General features: G+C 40.0%; 1 protein-coding gene across 1 annotated transcript; it reads right to left on the bottom strand.

Moving 5' to 3' along the window:
• Positions 1-3318: 3318 nt before the first annotated feature.
• Positions 3319-18072, bottom strand: slc8b1 (solute carrier family 8 (sodium/lithium/calcium exchanger), member B1). The gene is given in 9 exon segments (NM_001017082.2): positions 3319-4990; positions 5170-5236; positions 9126-9170; positions 11910-12077; positions 13985-14090; positions 14905-14962; positions 15757-15809; positions 16943-17095; positions 17885-18072. Coding segments are annotated over 8 exon segments (717 nt in total). The 5' UTR covers positions 18008-18072; the 3' UTR covers positions 3319-4990; positions 5170-5225.
• Between the last annotated feature and the right edge of the window lie 51 nt (positions 18073-18123).

The following is an 18123-nucleotide window of genomic DNA, read 5'->3' as shown; positions in this document are numbered from 1 at the left end:
CCTTAAAGGAGACATACAGTATAGTAAAAATCTCCCCAGTCATAAAGGTAATAATGAATAATATCTGTCAGCTTTTACCTTGGGCTAAAAATGATCATTATCTGTAATAACTACCCGCTTATTGGAGTTCCACATAGATCTTCTATGGTTCCTGTCTTTGTTGCAAATGAAACACCGCTGGCGTGTCCTAACGGTCCCTGCCAGAAGCACAGTAAGATGGGGATAGCCAATTACAGCCCTGCATTCACGCAAGCAAAGACAGGCTTCTGTTCCCTATCAGGTCAGCCTAGTTGCTGGTTCCTATCCTACAGTACAGGGTGCTGAGTGCCGCTGGCTCCCCCTGTAGAGCCTGGGAAAGGAGGCAACAGGAAGTGGAAATGATGAGCAGAACTAGTAAGGTTTTTAGAGAAATTTTCATGAAATCAGCCAGAGTAGCATTTTTTAAGCACATTTCTAGTATAATGCACTTGCAGATTCTTGTTTTTACACAAAATGTCTCCTTTAATTTTCAGAGATTGTCTGAAATTAGAGAGAATTTGTCTATAAATTATTAGTAAGGTGAATAGGGTTATCTATTGCAGGCTGAGCTGTTGTGTGCTTGGTGCTAGTCTGTCATGTGGTGAAGCGAGTGGACAGATTACTGGCAGGGAATTTTTTCAAGAAATGTAGGTTAGATGAGGATCGGGGCATAATAGGGGAAAATGAAGGTGGTGATTTTGATATACCTGTATAAACAGTTTACTAATTGGTATAAGTATTAAATATATGTTTACAAATGCAAGAAACTTGGCTGGTAGAATGGGAAAGCTGGAGGTAATGGCACAGGATGAACAATATGATGCGATTGGCATTATAGAAGGCTATAACTTGTTTCACTGGGTCAAGGGAAATAGAAAAGGAGCTGGGATATGTTAAGCTGAAATTAAAACCCCACATAAAGCAAAAAGTAAAGCTTCACATATTTTAAGACAAAAGTCAGTTAATTGTGGAAGTGTTCTGCAGACCCCATCATGTCGGTAAACAGGCTCAGCGTATATTGCAAATAGAAAAGGCTGCTAGCTTGGGTCAAGTCTTAATATAAATTGTTGAGGCCCTCACCAGAGATCATGCTATACTGGAATAGTGTGTCTGGACCAATTCTGTAGTGGCATAGATAGCTTAGCTCAAACAAATTAGTGACTGACCAGAATATAATACTTAAATGTTATTGTAAAAAATACATCAGGGCCTGATAGAATACATCCATTAGTACCTAGAGAGCTTAGTTCAGTTATAGGCAGGCCACATTTTCTCAGACATGCTTACATCTGAAATGGTACCAACAGATTGGAGGAAGCTGATGTAAATCCAGTATTTAAAAAGGGATTACAATCTAAGCCTGGCAATTATAAGACTGTCAATTTGATATCCGTGGTGGGCAAGTTATTTGAAACTTAGCTGTAGAAAGAAATGCCAACACAATAAGGACCAGCAAGATTTTAGGCTAATGTCCCATGGAGAGATTATGATAAATCTCTGTTACTGCAGCCTACTAATCTCCATTGGCAACAAAGTGAATCGGTGGTGGAAAAGTTTACGGGACACTTTGTTTTCCAAAGTTGCATGAAGTTGCCTGCAGGTGGCATTTTGTAGAGATAAGTCACCCGTGGTAGCACAGATTTATTGCAGGTGGCTAATCTCTCCGTGGGCGATTAGCCTAAGGCTGATGCCCTATGGAGCGAGTTAGTTGCCTGCTCTGAAATGCCTTTCCACCAGCAACAATACGAGTCGCTAGTGGAAAGGCCTTCACATTGCTTCAGTTTTCAGAAGTTGCGCAAAGTTTCCTCTTGCAGGCAATTTTACCTGACTTTGGAAAGCAAAGTGATGTGAAGGCCTTTCCACCAGCGACTCCTATTGTTGCCGGTGGAAGGGCATTTCGGAGAGGTTAGTCACCTGCGATAGCAGAGATCCATCATGGGTGACTAACACACTCCATGGGACATCAGCCTTAAGTTGAAATTCACCCCCTTTACATAGCACTTAAAAGCCCCATCTTGATTATGCTGTGTGGTTTTGTTCTCCAGTGTTCAAAAAGGATATTATTAAAACAGAGAAGTCCAAGAAGAGCAATATAGCTGATAAAGGATAAAGAATATCTCAGTTAAGAATTAAAACTGGGATTGTTTACACTAAAGAAGAGGTGGTTATGATATTTGTGTATAAATATACCATATAATACGCCTTCTGAGACTTATTTAGCATTAGGTCCATTCAGCAGGCATAAAGACACCCACTCAGATTAGAAAAAAGGAGGTTCCGACTTGTGGACTTCTCCCCCCAAGTGGTTATACTGGCAGATACATTAGATAGAATCAAGAAAGGGTTGGATTCCTTTTTAGAGAGTAAAAAACTACAGGGGTACGGAAATTAGCTATAAGAACAATGTTGATCCAGGGACTGGTTTGATTGCCATCTTGGATTCAAGAAAACATTACCTTTCTCTCCAATAGGCAAATTTGTGTTGAAGCAATAAATTATATATGTGCTAATCCAGTGCTGTCCAACGGTGGTATCGAGGGATGAAATTTTTCTGGCCCAAATGATGGAGGGTCGATAAACCACACCCATGTTATAACAATAGGTTTTAAGAGCATACTCACATTAATGGCAGTAGCAGGCAGAGTATGGCACACACAAGCAGCATAGGGCAGGCAGAGTACGGCACACACAGGCAGCATAGGGCAGGCAGATTATGGCATACACAGGCAGCATAGGGCAGGCAGAGTATGGCACACACAGGAAGCATTGGGCAGGCAGATTATGGCATACACAGGCAGCATAGGACAGGCGGAGTATGGCACACAGGCAGCGTAGAGCAGGGCAGGCTGAGTAGGGAAGGATAAACCTATCATGACTACATGAGTTACTGATCGTGACCACTTCAAGATGAACAGTTTGTAATGTACGATGTACAGTGACACAATGCCGATGCTGCTCCTACAGTCTGTCTGAGGTGTGAACAGGTGAGTCGGAGGTCTTACAGTTGTGAACAATGCAGGGTCCTATAGCCTGAATCTGAATAATGCAGGGGGTAGTTAATCTCCGTACTAATACCTTTTATAGCTTACACAAAGGAAAGCAGTCACAGCAGCCAGATAGATGGGGGGCCACACAAGTGGGGGCTGTGGGCCACCAGTTGGACAGCATTGTGCTCAGCCAAGCACTTTACTTGCTCCCCTGAATAAAAGCTAAATATTGAGGTGTGTGTGCACTAACCCCAATTTTTTTCCAGTTTACTTTATCAACATAGATTGAAGCAAACAATACAAAAACAACGTATTAAAATATTTTAAAAAGTTTAATACATTAAATATGGATCAGTATACACCAAAATACAAAACTGCCACTTACAAGAGAATTTCTGCCTACAAGCAGTACTCTAGTTAACATTTTCCACATAGTGGGTGATTATGCTCTGTTGTACAGAAGCAACTAACGTTTAAGAGATTGTGTACACAACATACAGCATGATCGACCCAGCTTTTTTTGTAATTTTGTTAAATGTATTTGTAGTGCAAGAGAAAATAAACCAACAGAAAAACACAGATTGATTATTTAATTTAGTTTGAAAATGCAAGGGCATACAAATAAACCTCAGGAGATAAATTACAGCTGTGCTAAGATTTTGCTGCTAATTGTTTTAGGGTAGTGCTACACAGGAGTCTTAGCTACTAAATGTGGGATTGCAGAGGTGCACCAAGGGGAACAAACTGATGCAAGCTGGATAGCAAGCTACAGGGTATGTATGTAGACTAAAGGAGCCATCCAGTACCAGTTACAAGCAAGTGGTTGTAACACTCATTCATCTGGCAAACACATTAGATACTTCAACAGACAGCTAACATCTCTGTGCCAAAGGTAAAGCTGCCAAGTTGGGTTCTGGCCACAGATGTCAATTAAAGGTATTAACCACAAGAATTTGTTGCGGTATGCACCTATGTCTCCTGCACTGGAACATGTGGCACAGTGTCCAACATTAAATGGTGAAGAAATATATTAGGACTTATTTTACCCGTGTTCATATTAGTACCCTTGGTTCTGCCCCACAGAGAAGAAGAAGATTTACCAGCACATGTTGTGCCATACTGGAACACGCCCTACATATTTACTTGTGTATTTTGCCATAGATGTCCCTGACAAGATCAAAATCTTCTGTTTGGTATAGCCTAATGGCCCTTATGAGAGTATTTTATATTAGCCTGTTTGGAAATTCAAAACATGTCAAATGCATAAAACTGCACCATGCTGTATTTAACAACTGTGCTAAAAACCCAGGTCTGAATGCTTGTAGGTGCAACCAAGCAGAATAGGTAGTAGTTTAGTAAATAGAATCACAGGAGGGTGCCAAACAATTTGGCACCTCCAGTGAATTTATGTTTACTTTCCCTTTATAGAACGCTTAAGTAGCATTTAAAACTAGTATCCACGTAGATTCACATTTGAGACCAAAAAAAAAAAAATTCTTAATGATATAAAACTTTTTATTAACATGATCTAAATAACTAGCTATTGTTGTTTAAAAGTGCAGCTTGATCACAGAACAGGTTTCCCTTTCCTTCCTTTTCCCTCAGTACAACAGACAGTTATACCAACAATATACTAAACATTGAAAGGCTTTAACTTAAAAATATATAACAGTTTACAAAAGTAGTTTTCTACAATATGGCTTTTGAAGACAATTGTTTAAAAACTTAAACATATAATTTGTTTTGATCAGCAACATAATACAATATATAATTTAGATTGATTGTCCATTTAAACTTTTTAAAAATGTGAGGTATAAAATATACTTAAAAACATCTGTAACCCTGAGTCAGAAACACAGCCATGACGGGATAAAATCTCAAAGCCAAGCTGTAGCAACAAGAGCTGCTCAAGATACAGTTCCCAGTTTTTCAGTTAAAAGGTTTGTCAGAGCATCTTGAAACATTTGTTTACCAGCAGAGAGAAATGCATGAATTAATGAGATGGGGCTTAGCAGAACTCAAGCGTGTCAAAACATTTCCAGTCTGATGATTCCAAATTCAGTTAATAGGGCCACAGTGAGGAAGACGGCATAGATGAAGAACAAGGCCACACCATAACCACGGCGCAGGTGAAAACTCTGAGCGGGCACAGATATAAGAGAAAATACCAAGCTGATGCCGAGGCCCCCTGCCAGGATCCACACCAGAAGACCCTGGTGCTCAAGCTGTAGGAGGATATGATAAAAAATAAGCATATTATAGATAGCAGGTATTACAGGTAAATTAACTAGGGGTATAAATCTGTAATCTAATTGCAATCAGCCAAGATGGAAACAATTGTCATGCCAACACTGAACAGCATATTAATCTTTGCAGAAAAATTTAACAAATTTGCTATAAATCTGTAGAGATGCTGTAAGTCTGCCATACATTTAATAAACAGTATTTCCTACTGGGGCATACCCAAAGTCACAAACCTGTAGAGATGTTCTGCTTGGCCCCATCTGCAGCAGGCACCCAAGCCCCACTCCAATTAGCACATCTGAAAACAAGTCAAGGTACAAACAAAAAATCTGGAAAAATAATTTTATAACCGTGGCCAATGCTCTCTTTAGCCTACTTTTAGAATTAGGAGTTTTACATTCTTATCATGCTACTTGTGATAGACATTCCAAAACAGAGCAGTTAGCTTTAGGATTAGTTAGGATTTCATACTTAATTATTATACTTTTCATATTCAAGCCTATCGGTGTACATCAGTGATCCCCAACCAGTTGCTCTCAATGCCCCCAAAGCAGGTAGTTATTTTTGAATTCCTGATTTGGTGGCAAGATTTGTTTGAATAGAAACAAGATTTACTACCAAATAAAGCCCCCTGTAAGCTGATAGTGTGCATAGAGGCTGTCTAATAGTCAATCTTAGCCCTTATTTGGCACCTCCATGAACTTTTATGATGCTTGTGTTGCTCCCCAAGTATTTTTACATTTGACTGTGGCTCACAAGTAAGAAAGGTTGGGGACCCCTGGTGTACATGCTTGCAAGCCAGCCTGGTGAATCTGAATTGCTTAAATAACTTTAACATGAGAGCACTACATATGTAAAATTACTGCTGCAAACTACTTTATTGCGGACTACCAAAAATACATTTGAATTTGATTTGCTATCATAGAGGCTTGCTGTTTTTCTGAGAAAAACTGGTGAATAAATTCACTATTATAAGGGGTCTTTTAAACCATTCTGTAGTTTCTGGTCATTGCAAAAAACAATATGAAAAGATACTGAAGATAATGCCTCCAAAGCAGGCAGAGAAAGCCATGCGAGGGTATCCTTGTCGAGCCAGCGTGATGTCAGAGACAAAATCTGTGTTAGGAGAAAATTAGGTTAAAAAATATTGCATGTACCAGAATCATTAATTTAACCTATTGCTTGTATATACAATGCTCTGAAGTGCTGTAGGTCTTTAGCAGAATCAGGTACTGTTTACCTCTATCATTTTTTCTCACCTCCAATACTGTTCCCCCAGGCAAGCAGTGTCAGCCCAAGAACTGTGTTACTTAGGCGAAAAATGACCCCAAATGTGCGTAACAAATTAACTATTTCTGTGGCTGCAGCACTGATCCAGAGTGCACTGGCAACAAATCCCAAAAAGGAGAAGAGCTGTAAAGAAAAGATATTGGGGACACATTGTAAAAAAAACACATTGCAATAACTTTGTACCTCCCATGTTACAACTCAAAACAATGTTTTAAAGTCTTACACAATGATATTTTGGAGGCTCTCCATTTGTGGTTGTGAGGAAAACAACAGCAGCTAAGAAGGTTCCAATAATCAGCAAAACAGCCCAAACTGGTATCACACCATTAATTATGTAGAGTCCATCTGAAAAGACACAAGGCAATCAAAGTTGATCTTGCAACCCTACCAAGTTTACTCTTCCCAAGCCCCATTATTTAAAGAAAATCATTATTGTCTTGTAATAGCCATCTAATTGTGAGATCTTTAAAAGGTGTTTGCAATGCAAACAAAATCCGGAGTTAAACTGATATTAAAAGACAATTGGCCATAAGACCGTTTGGTAAAGACAATACCTTTTAAGATAAAGAGCAAAATTTGGATGCAAAATTGTTGACTAGGTACTTGCACTGACTACAGGAAAAATATTGTTTGAGTAAACCAACTGTAAAAGGCCTTATCAGCAATTAACCAATATCCATATATAAAAACGCCTGTTCCAGTCGTTCCTTGAACATTTGTGGGAAGTAGGTTAGAAAGATGTGCAGAAAACTCACATGATCCTGCATTTATGGTGAACACACAAAGCAGAGGAGTGGTGATTAAATGTAAGCAGTTCAGGGGCCTTTGCCAGTTTTGCTCCTCCTTATCTGGATCCACAACTGGAACAGTAAGAAGAAGTAGGATCTCAACAGGTACCTGCAAAAGCAAATATGGCACCTAGTATTGTGTACACTTTACTTGACGTTTAGGCAAAAGGATATCTTAAGAGAAGAATATCACACACACACACAAAATGGAATTAATTCTTATTTATTGTTTAAGCACAACACCATTAAAATGTAGAAGACCCACATTGATGCCATGTATGCTGTTCTACGCATTGATCTAGTCGTAGATTGTTGAAAGACAACTACTTGAAAGCTTCTTTAATTTTTTTTATAGGCACATATTTTTGTTCTGAATTCAAATCATATTTTATGATTCATATGTGGACTGGAAAAAAAATGCAAAGAAGAAAAACATGTCTTTAAACTACTTTTCAAAACACAGAAGCATATCCGCGCCAGACTGGGCATCTCTGGGCGCTCTAGACTGGGCTAGAGCCCACAAGAGAACCTAGAGCCCATTCTCAAAACAATTACATGTAAGCAGTAGTAAATATAATAGATATCATATAGACTTAAGGTGGCCATACACGCACCGATATTATCGTACGAAACCTCGTTTCGTACGATAATCGGTGCGTGTATGGCATGTCAGCGAGCCGACCGATATCGCAGGAAGCTGCTGATATCGGTCGACTCGCCGATCGGCCAGGTTAGAAAATTTTGATCGGGCGCCATAGAAGGCGCCTGACCAAAATTCTCCCTTCAGAGCTGAATCGGCAGAAGGAGGTAGAAATCCTATTGTTTCTACCTCCTTACCTGCCGATTCAGCCCTGAATGGTGTGTGGCGGATCTGACGATGTTTCGTGCGACCGACGGTCGTACGAAACATCGTGAGATCGCCACGTGTATGGCCAGCTTTAAGAAAGGGCTTAACGAAGACCAGCCTTCTAACCTTTATAAGTTTAAAAGTTCTCCACTTCCAAGATTTCTGTTTCCATTTCCTGGAATCAACTGGATTCAATTCACTGGATAGAATCTGCCAGGTGCTTCGTTGCAAAGGTAAAAGGGGTTGATACTCATCACCTGAGGAAAAAAAAAACTATGAGTAACCCCCACAATGAGTACACCCAAACAGTAATTCAGGTATTACTCAATATAAATAGCCTGAAACAGGACTAAAAGACATCAAATAGCACTAGAAGAATAATAGGTATAGCCATCTAGTGGTATAAATTAGGCCATTTAAAATGAAAATAGGAATTTTCCAGTTGCAGAACAAAAGGATGGTGTTGGGGGAGGTTTTGGAATCAGATAATACAGAAAGCATAGTGCCTAGATGGGCTTCCCGTACTAACAGAGTCTGGATGGTTTTTTACGCTAGTTTTGGTTTGGGCAATATACAAATCTAAGCATGCAGAATCCTACCATATTCTGAGCCATGTGGGGTTGAAACACAGTCATCTTCAGACTCCCCCAAAAGGTCTGGTAACACAAAATGAATACAATGAAAACAATTAACAAGTAGTCATTCTAGAATAGTTATGTAAAGTGACTGGGGAGTCTGGGCTCACATATTAAAATGGGCTAATATGCACTTTGGCAGTAACCTACAGCAAACAATGAAAATGTTGCTTTCATTGTTCTGCCCACATTGCAGTGAAGGAGAGATATATTGACTGCTGGACTGACAGACTATGTTCCTTGAAGTCCTCACCTGGTTCTTCTGTTATTGGAACAGCTAACTGCTGTTGGCGCATCCTCCGATAGATCCAAGTAGAGATAACAACCACAAAGACATAAACCAGATACAACAGCAAATACACTGTAAGTAAAAAAAATAAATACATTAAAGCAGTGTCCAAACTGCAAAGCAGGGGGTAATCTACAACAGCAACAAGATAAACTATTGTGTAAACAGGGAATATGAAAAGGGACCCAGCAAATGGCTGAGCTAGCACAATGACAGATAAGACAAAGCAGCTAATTGCAGCAATATAATTGGGAAAGTGAAGGAAGCTAAAGGTGGCGACACAATTTGCGATCTTTCGTGCGACCATCGGATGCACGAAAGATCGTTAAATCCACCACTAACCTTCAGGGCTGAAACAGCAGATAAGGAGGTAGAAACAATAGGATTTCTACCTCCTTCTGCCGATTCAGCCCTAACGGCAGATTTTTCTCAGGCGCCTTCTATGGCGCCCGATCAAAATCTTTTAACCTGGCTGAGCGGCGAGTCGACCGATATCAGCAGCCTCCTGTGATATCGGTCGACTCGCTGACTTGCCATACACGCACCGAATATCGTACGAAACGAGGTTTCGTATGATATTATCGGTGCATGTATGGCCAGCTTAACTGACAATAATGGACAGAAAAACAGGTAAAAACAGGAACCGTTAGATAAAATGCAGAAACAGGTAGACTCTAGTAAAAAGAGCTAACACCAAAAGGACTTTATATTTAAATATATTTCATTTGAAATACACTGGTGTATTTGTTACAGTTTATGCAAAAAGGTTTTACATAGTCATGAGCACTACCATTTAGATTTTAATAGGGTTTTGGGGACCACTTTGCACAACAGATAATAAGTGGTAGAACAGTTGTAGTAATTAAATAAAAATAAAACCAGGGGTGAAATATCATTCACGGTTTTTTACGGTGCTATGGAATACAAATCTGAAAAGGAAAAGTATACACAGGGAAGTTACAATTTGCTTGGCACCCCTAGTGATTATTGTCACTTACCTGAGACTATGAGCCAGTGCTCCTGTTTGCTGAAAATTACACCAGACCAGGGTACTACTGTAGGAAAACTAAATTGCTGCTGTCTTCTTCCTTGTGGATCATTATGACCCTGAACTGTGTGTGCATGGCCAGTATAGCATTCCCACAGTAGTAGGGCTGGTGCAATTTTCAGCAAACCGAAGCACCAGCCCAGGGTCTCAGGAAAGTGATTATAAATATACCACTTTTCTCTTTAAGGTTCATGGCATACATGATGTGTTTCAACCTGAAAAAAAGTTAAACCTGGCTATGCTGCCACTCTTTGACTATAATGGCTGGTACAAGTGAATTTTCAGGTAGACAATTGAAAAAAACAAACATGGTGCTTTATACCTTAGCCCCCTATGGAAAATTCATCATCATATAAATATTTTTTACTTTCTGATAGTATGGACCCATTTAAAGCAAGAGAAGCCTTTTTTAAGGGGGTGGCACATGGGCAGATTTGTTGCCCGCAGTTAAAAGGGCTACCGGGGGGTGAAACATTTCCCCTCAATTTGGCTTTCCCACTGAAGATAGGGCTGATGGCCTCCAGGGGGGATCAGTTGCCTGTGAATAGATCTCTGCTACCACGGGTAAATAATCTCCCTGAAATGCCTTTCCACCGGCAATAAAGTGAATTGCCAGTAGAAAGGCATATGCATCGCTTTGTTTTCCAAAGTTGCATGAAGTTTCCTTCTGCAGGAAACTTTGGAAAACGAAGCAATGCGTAAGTCTTTCCATCGGTGATCCATTTTTTTGCCAGTGAAACGGCATTTCAGCACAGTTTTCTGCGGCAGCCGAGATTAAAAATGGGCAACTAGTCTCCCCGTCGGACATAAGCCTAAAGAGGATTAAATTGCAGTGTGCTTTTTGTTGTGACTTATTTTTTGCTGGCCAGTATAATTTATTTGGGGGATCCCTTGTCTTTAAATTTTTACTGACAAATGCAGGAAAAATGCCTAAAACTATAGATAGAGTATATTGTATAATCAGTCCCTGCTCCTTCTAAAAATATTAATGGGGAAGCTATCAATATAACAAAAAGTTTGATGCTATAGAGCTACTTTACTAAACTGTAAATGAAATAATGCCACAAAATCTTTGCATCAGACTTGCTACACAATTACCACTACTGATTTTATCAGCCACCAGAAGGGAAGTGTTAATGTGAAATAAATTTTTAAAAAAATAGTTTAATAATATTAAATGATGAATTGCTACTAATATTAATATTCTTGTAAACAACTGATTATTTAGTGTCATTTAAATTGATAATACCTACTTTATAATTTTGCAAAGAACATGTTGGGTCTTTATACATACTACCAATAATAATATTTTGCATCTATGTGTTTTTATCAAAACTAATAAGACATAATATATTTTAGGACTTTTCCCCCTAGATATATGGGTGTTCACAGTTTGCACTTTAGTAATTCTTCAGATAAGGTTGCCCCAAAGGAAATAACAAAACCTTATCTAGCCTGTGGTGTACCAATAAGTCATTTAGTTTTGCAGCTCTGAGGATACCTGTAGTAAACATATGTGAAAGGTGGTGATGGGTGCCGGCCTCTGGGTGCGCTGGACAGAAGCCCAGCCCTGCATTTAGCTATCTGCATTACACTGTAGGTACCTGACCCACTGCAGCACTCTTTTTGTCACAATGACAAACAAAATACTTGCTTTAACACCAGCGCCATTTATATGTCCCTGTAATTTCTCATGACAAAAACAAAAAAAACCCCCAAAAAACAGTAAAGGAGATATGCAAGGAAATAGGCTTTATACTTACCTAGAGCTTCAGCCAGGGTCACAAATCCCTGGTACAAAATGAAGAAGGTCAAAAAGATGGCAGATATGTAAAACACAATGTCTCTCAGGAAGGGACGAGATGCAGCCGTGAATGGCTTCACTATAGTGATCCCACCTGCCACCACAGTGGTGACAAATACACCTGCACCTAACATTTTAAAGAAAGGCAATTAATAACAGTGCGACATAATTATATTTCTTTATACTAGATAAATAGATCACCCAAATACATTTGAGAACATTATTCATAAGCACTTAGAGCCAAAGGATGCAGGGGCACCAGATCGTATAGGGCCTTCAGGAAAACTTATAGGGCCTCCAGGAAAGGGGAGAATATCAAACAGAACCCCATCACAAAACTTTAGAAGAATTATCTGTTTTGCACTTAACAGCACATTAGTTAGAACCTCCTGGGCCAAAAACTTGCCCCCCAGTATATTGCATATGAACAATGAGTTTTATCTTTTGTAAAACATTGCATGAATTTTCCACACTAAGCATGGTACACATCTCCCAACTAATTTTTTACATAACGTTTAGTTACAAAAGTGTATCAGTTTAAAATGAGAATATGTGAAAGACTAGTAATAAATATAAAGGTGACTGTAATTTATGATATCATTTGGGAAAATCAGATACTAAAGAAGGTAAAACATTCAGTGTAGTGCTCTGTCCCAAGGGCTAACAGCATCGATCATAGTTACAACTTTAGCATCCTGAGGGGCCGCACCTCTAGGGAAATTCATCTCTTAAAGTAACCAGAGGCAGCTTTTGCCACATGTACAACAAAGGGGTGATGGAAGGGAATTGTTAACCGGTAATTGAATTATCTATCTTGCAAGAAACAAACATGAAAGAGCTTTAGGCCAAGGGCACATGAGTTATAGCTCCGCTGCTCTCAACCTGCATTTATTCTGCAGGCTGAGAGAGGCTCAGCTATGTTGAGTGGAGGTTGGTCTGAAAATGCCTGCATTTTTCCCGGTTGCCACATGTACCTGCACTCAAGCAGCAGTGCAGATAAACGGAGCTGCGGAAATAAGTGTATCCGCTTCTCTTTTTCGCCTGCAGAAAAAGATGCAGGTTAAGAGCATCTATGCCAACGTTCTGTGTTCCCTTGGCCAAAAGGTGACCATACACGCTAAGATCGACTTGCTTGGCGAGGTCGCCAAGTGAGCGGATCTTCTCCCGATATCCCCACCTATGGGTGGGCGATATTGGGCTAATTCGGTCAGGGCCAAATAATCGAATTAGAACAACGGGTATAGGCTCAGTCGGTTCGGGGGCTGCATCAACAAGCTGATGCGGTCCCCGATCCGACTACATTTTTAAACCTGCCCGATTAATATCTGCCCAATTTCTGCCAGATATCGGTCGGGCAGGCCCGTCGTTAGTGCCCCTACACAGGTGATAAGCTGCCGAATCAGTCTAAGGGACCGATATCGGCAGCTAGAATCAGCCCGTGTATGGCCACCTTAAGGCTCCTGCCACACGGGCAGATTCTCTGTCCATTTATCCGCAGGTCGAGAACCCATCCAGTGTGGCTGGAGCATAACATTTTTTGTGATTAAAACAATAGGCAGCTCAGTACAAGCGTTATTGTGTCATTGTTCCTTACAGAAAAGGGGAAACACATGGGTAAACCAAGCAGTGCCTTCCCTCTAGAGTCAGCCATAAGGCAGCTCATTTCCCATTGTTTTGAAGGTAAGTAAAGACAGGCAAATACGGGCATACTGACCACTTCAGTTTCCTCTGAAAGCACTGTGATGGCCAAAACACTGTGTGCCATAAACCACTGCAAATTTAAAATTTTCTCAATATTCTAGGCCACGCCCACTAATATGGGCTCATTTTTGTAAACACTGGACAAATTAGTACATGGGCAGTAACCATAGCACCCAACCACCAATTGACTTTTTTCAGCCAACTGCACAAACAAACAACATTTGATTGGTTGCCATGGCTTACTGCCCAGGTGCAGATTTCAATAGTGTTTATAAACGAGGCTAAATGTGTACCAACCGTTTAACAAACATACTTTACATGTTCCAGACATACCAAAAAGTGCTCCAATTGCAAGTCCTGCTGTCCTTGAGTCAGAAAAAGCAGCCACAGCACTAAAAACATCTGGGGCGCCATTCCCAAATGCCAAGAAAGTAACGCCATGTAGAAAGAATGTCAAGGAACATTGCATGCTTATAGTCTGGTTCCTCAAATAGACAGACACAGAGCACAGATATAACCACAATAAGGTATAAACAGTTTGTTACAGTTGTCAACTTTCCAGTTTGTGATAACTTATGCTAGGCCTAAGAATGACAATTACAGCCTTTATGTGGAATTAGCTTTTTCTTTTTTTAAACCACCCTTATTACATAACCAGTGATAAACACATATGATGTTTGACTTAAATTTGGACCAAACATTATCTTTTACACCATTACTGGGAGCTCCCTATAGATCTTCAGTTGGTGCTTGTTTTAGAAACTAGTGGTGGACATGTAGGTAGCCAATCATAGCTCTGTCCTTACACAAAAATAGCAGCCGTAGTTACCAGTCAGGTTCGCCAAGTTGCTGAATTCCCTTTCACCAAATAGGGATTGGCTGACATCCTACAATGCAAAGCGCACTAGGGTTTTTAGTAAAAATGCAAAGCGCACTAGGGTTTTAAGTAAAAATTTCTATTGAAGCATATAAAATGTAATATTTAAAGGCACATTCCTTTTATACTTAAAGGTGTATCATGCAATATCAAATGCTTGGCTTTGAGACTATCCTCATATGTAATAAATTGCACTAAATTTGCACAGGTACAGTAACCCATAGCAACCAGTAAATGCCACCTGCTGATTGATTGCTATGGGTTACTGCTCCACAGTAAACTTAGTGGTTTTTATTACATAACCCCAAATCAAGCTGTGTCTTTTCTGCAACTCCCTCAAGTGAACCGAAACCAGCAGAATTCTGTAAAAGGATACAGCGACATTATGAGAAAGTCTGAGAATGCGGGATATTGCTGACAGATTGGGACAGAAGCTGTAAGAAAAAAAAAAATAAAAAAGGAGTACACTAAACAGCGCGATTGCTATATAGGACATATATAAAATCAACCGACAATACATCTTTGGAAATATGACAATATTAAAAAAGTAAAATTTAAGAAAGTATTCCAGCACAATTTTTTTTTGCTCAAACTGAAAATATGATCTGCTAATGCCCCTTTCAGCAAGTGCATGCTGCATCATCTTTGCTTTCTGCAGTCCTCTTTGGACTGCTGGCTTTCAGTTAAAACAGTAGGCTACTGCCACACGTATAAGCCCAGGCTAAGAAACTGCTTGCCCGCTCCCAACTGCTTTGCTTTTAACTGCATTGGCCTGGGTGCAGACACCGAGCAGTTTTCGGTGTGGAAGAGTGGGAGTAAACATTTTTGTAGCAAAAGCCACTCCATGTGTCTGCACCCAGGACAGCACACTGACTCTGCATTCAAACACAGCGAAGAGCATGGAGACATGGAGGGGCAGTTTCTTGGCCTGCGCTTATATGCAGGCCGAGAAACTTCTCTGTTTGGCAGTAGGCTAAAAATACTGTAAGCCACACAGAGCTCCCTTAACTATATTAGAAAAACTGCTTAGCGACCAATACAACTAATTAGTGTTAAAGAGCCATATCTGTATTGTGAAAAGGGACTTGTGCTATATTATATATTTGTAAAGAGAAGAAATATAATGCATTCTGTAAATCAAAGCAGTCAGACATGCACATGCATTTTGCTGGGTGCTCATGAAGGTAATGAAAAGATATACAGCTCTGGTTCTGAATACTGTACTTACAACTTTTCTGCAGTTACTGCGAGAATAATAAAAAGGTACAGCAACCAAAGGGTCTGTGAGAACAAAAAAAAAAAAAAAAACACAGTAAAGAAAAATATCCATGCCTTCATTAAATCACGCAGTTAGACTTCACAGGGCTTGTGGGGAATTCTGCTTAGAACCTTACGAAATATAAGGGTGGAGACACACATAACTACTAGTAGCAGCTACTTGTCATGGCTACTAAAACAGCCAATGCTGTTCATTTACTGATAAGGGCAGTGGCACAGGGGGAGATTAGTGGCCCCGCAACAAATCTTGGTTGTCGCGGGCAACTAATCTCCCCGCAATGCCATCCCACCGGCTATAATGTAAATCGCCGGTGGGATGGCATACACGTCACTGTGATGTCACGAAGTTGTCTTGAGAGGAAACTTCGGGTGACTTTGGGACATTATAGCCGGTGGGATGGCATTATGTGGAGATTAGTCGCCTGCGTCAACGAAGATTTGTCGCGGGGGAGACTAATCTCCCCATGTGCCACTGCCCAAATTGCCTCTACGTGTGTTTACGCAGAGGCAGTTCCCAGTATTGTCTATGGCAGGGTATCTTCTGGAGTTTAGCAGCTGTGAAAAAGTAGCTGCTACTAGTAGCAACATGTATTTTCACACTAAGCGCTTGCCAGATTGTGACAATTAATTAGATACACATGAATAATATTTCAGTTATTATGAGACTGTCATCATCTCAGTTTGACCGTTACCCTTGATGTGCAAAAGTGTTTCCCTTAGTGCTCATTTTTGGAAGCACTTGCCCCTTCCAGGTGTGCTGCCCTCTGAAGTGAAGAAAGCAGCATAAGGAGGCACAGCTAGCCCTGTCCTTACCACATGCCTTTGGGTGGACTGTGCCTCATACTGCTTCATGCACAAGGTACAGGGCACACCTACATGTCCTCCCTCCATAATACATTGCTGACTAACACTGTATTAGGGAAAAGAGTGCGGGTCTCTGTGCTCCAAAATGGAGTGCAGAAGTCTGTGGCTATTTGCAAAATGCCCCTTGCAGTGGGTAAAGTTTGTCTGCACTTTGCACACCTTGTGGGGTACTGCCCTTACTTAGTAGCCATTAGATTGCTAAGAATTAGCCCATGTATGGTGAGCTTTACTGTACCAGCTTTACCTAGTTTGCAGTGCTAGAGAATACTTACATACAAAAAGATAGCAAGAGGGAACAAGCTTGGAAGGAAGCTGCAGAAAGCTCCATCAAGATAATTAATATATCCATCACCGACACTGCAGTCTGGTGTTGTCCTGGTAAAGTTGCACCGAAGGGAAGCATCCAACTTTCCTACCTCCTGGCACTGCTGAGAAATATGTTTGAGATTAAGATACAGTGGAGAAAATTTACTAAAATGTGGCCAGATGTCAGATGAGCACCAACCACAATAATTACTTGAAATATACCTTTGCTTGCAGGGAAAAGATAAGTTATAGGACCATTGATGGTATGGGTGCTTAATATGCTGCAATATTGAAACTACCAGCATGCCCAGGTGTTAGGTTACCACTCTTCTGTGGCCCTAGCTATAAGCGAATAAAGCTACAGACTGTGCATCAAGTGCAGAATTATTTAGTCTTATGTGATTTATATTTTAGAAAGATATGTATTATTTATTATTGCTTTTCATTTCACTAAATATGATGTTACTTAACAAAGCAGCTATGTTACCATGAAAACATACATGTAGTTAGACTACGCAAGAGTAAATAATAAAACGACCACTGGTCTCCTACTATAAACATTTTTAATATGTGCCATAGAAATAAAATGCTCCTACTGTTTTAAAAAGACACATGTTTAAAAGTAACTTTAAATTTTGCAAATTCTGCTTCTTCCCCAACATATCACAGAACGGCTGCTTTACAGCAGGCAACTGCAAACAGTTTCTGTTGTGTTGTTCACTTCCTTTTAATTTTTTGTAATTTGCTTTATCAGGAACCCACAACATAAAGCCAAACTTGCCATATGATCAGGGCATTATGTTTACAATTATTCATTCTCCTTCTGTTTGTATCACAAGAGAATAGAATTACTGACCAAGGTCTATTTGTGTAACTAACAAAATAAGATAAAAAAAGTTCATACTCACATCAGCTTTATTCTGCACAGAATTAAAGCTGTAGTTCAGAGGCTCCATACCTATAAGAAATTCAGCTGACCCTTGACTTTTTGATGTGGAAGTCACTATCCACTGTTCAGTATTCAGAGGCATACTGATTGTCTGTGGATGTGCTGGTTGGTATTAAAGCTTCATACCCTAACACATCTTGCAGTGTTCTCTGCTTCCTGGAATCATTCTTTCATGCTCTGTGTGCCTCTGTAAATGAT

The sequence above is a fragment of the Xenopus tropicalis genome, chromosome 1 (assembly GCF_000004195.4).
Source record: "Xenopus tropicalis strain Nigerian chromosome 1, UCB_Xtro_10.0, whole genome shotgun sequence".
NCBI classification, from domain to species: domain Eukaryota; kingdom Metazoa; phylum Chordata; class Amphibia; order Anura; family Pipidae; genus Xenopus; species Xenopus tropicalis.
Note: the sequence above shows the minus strand (reverse complement) of the source record. Positions and strands in the feature narration are given on the sequence as shown.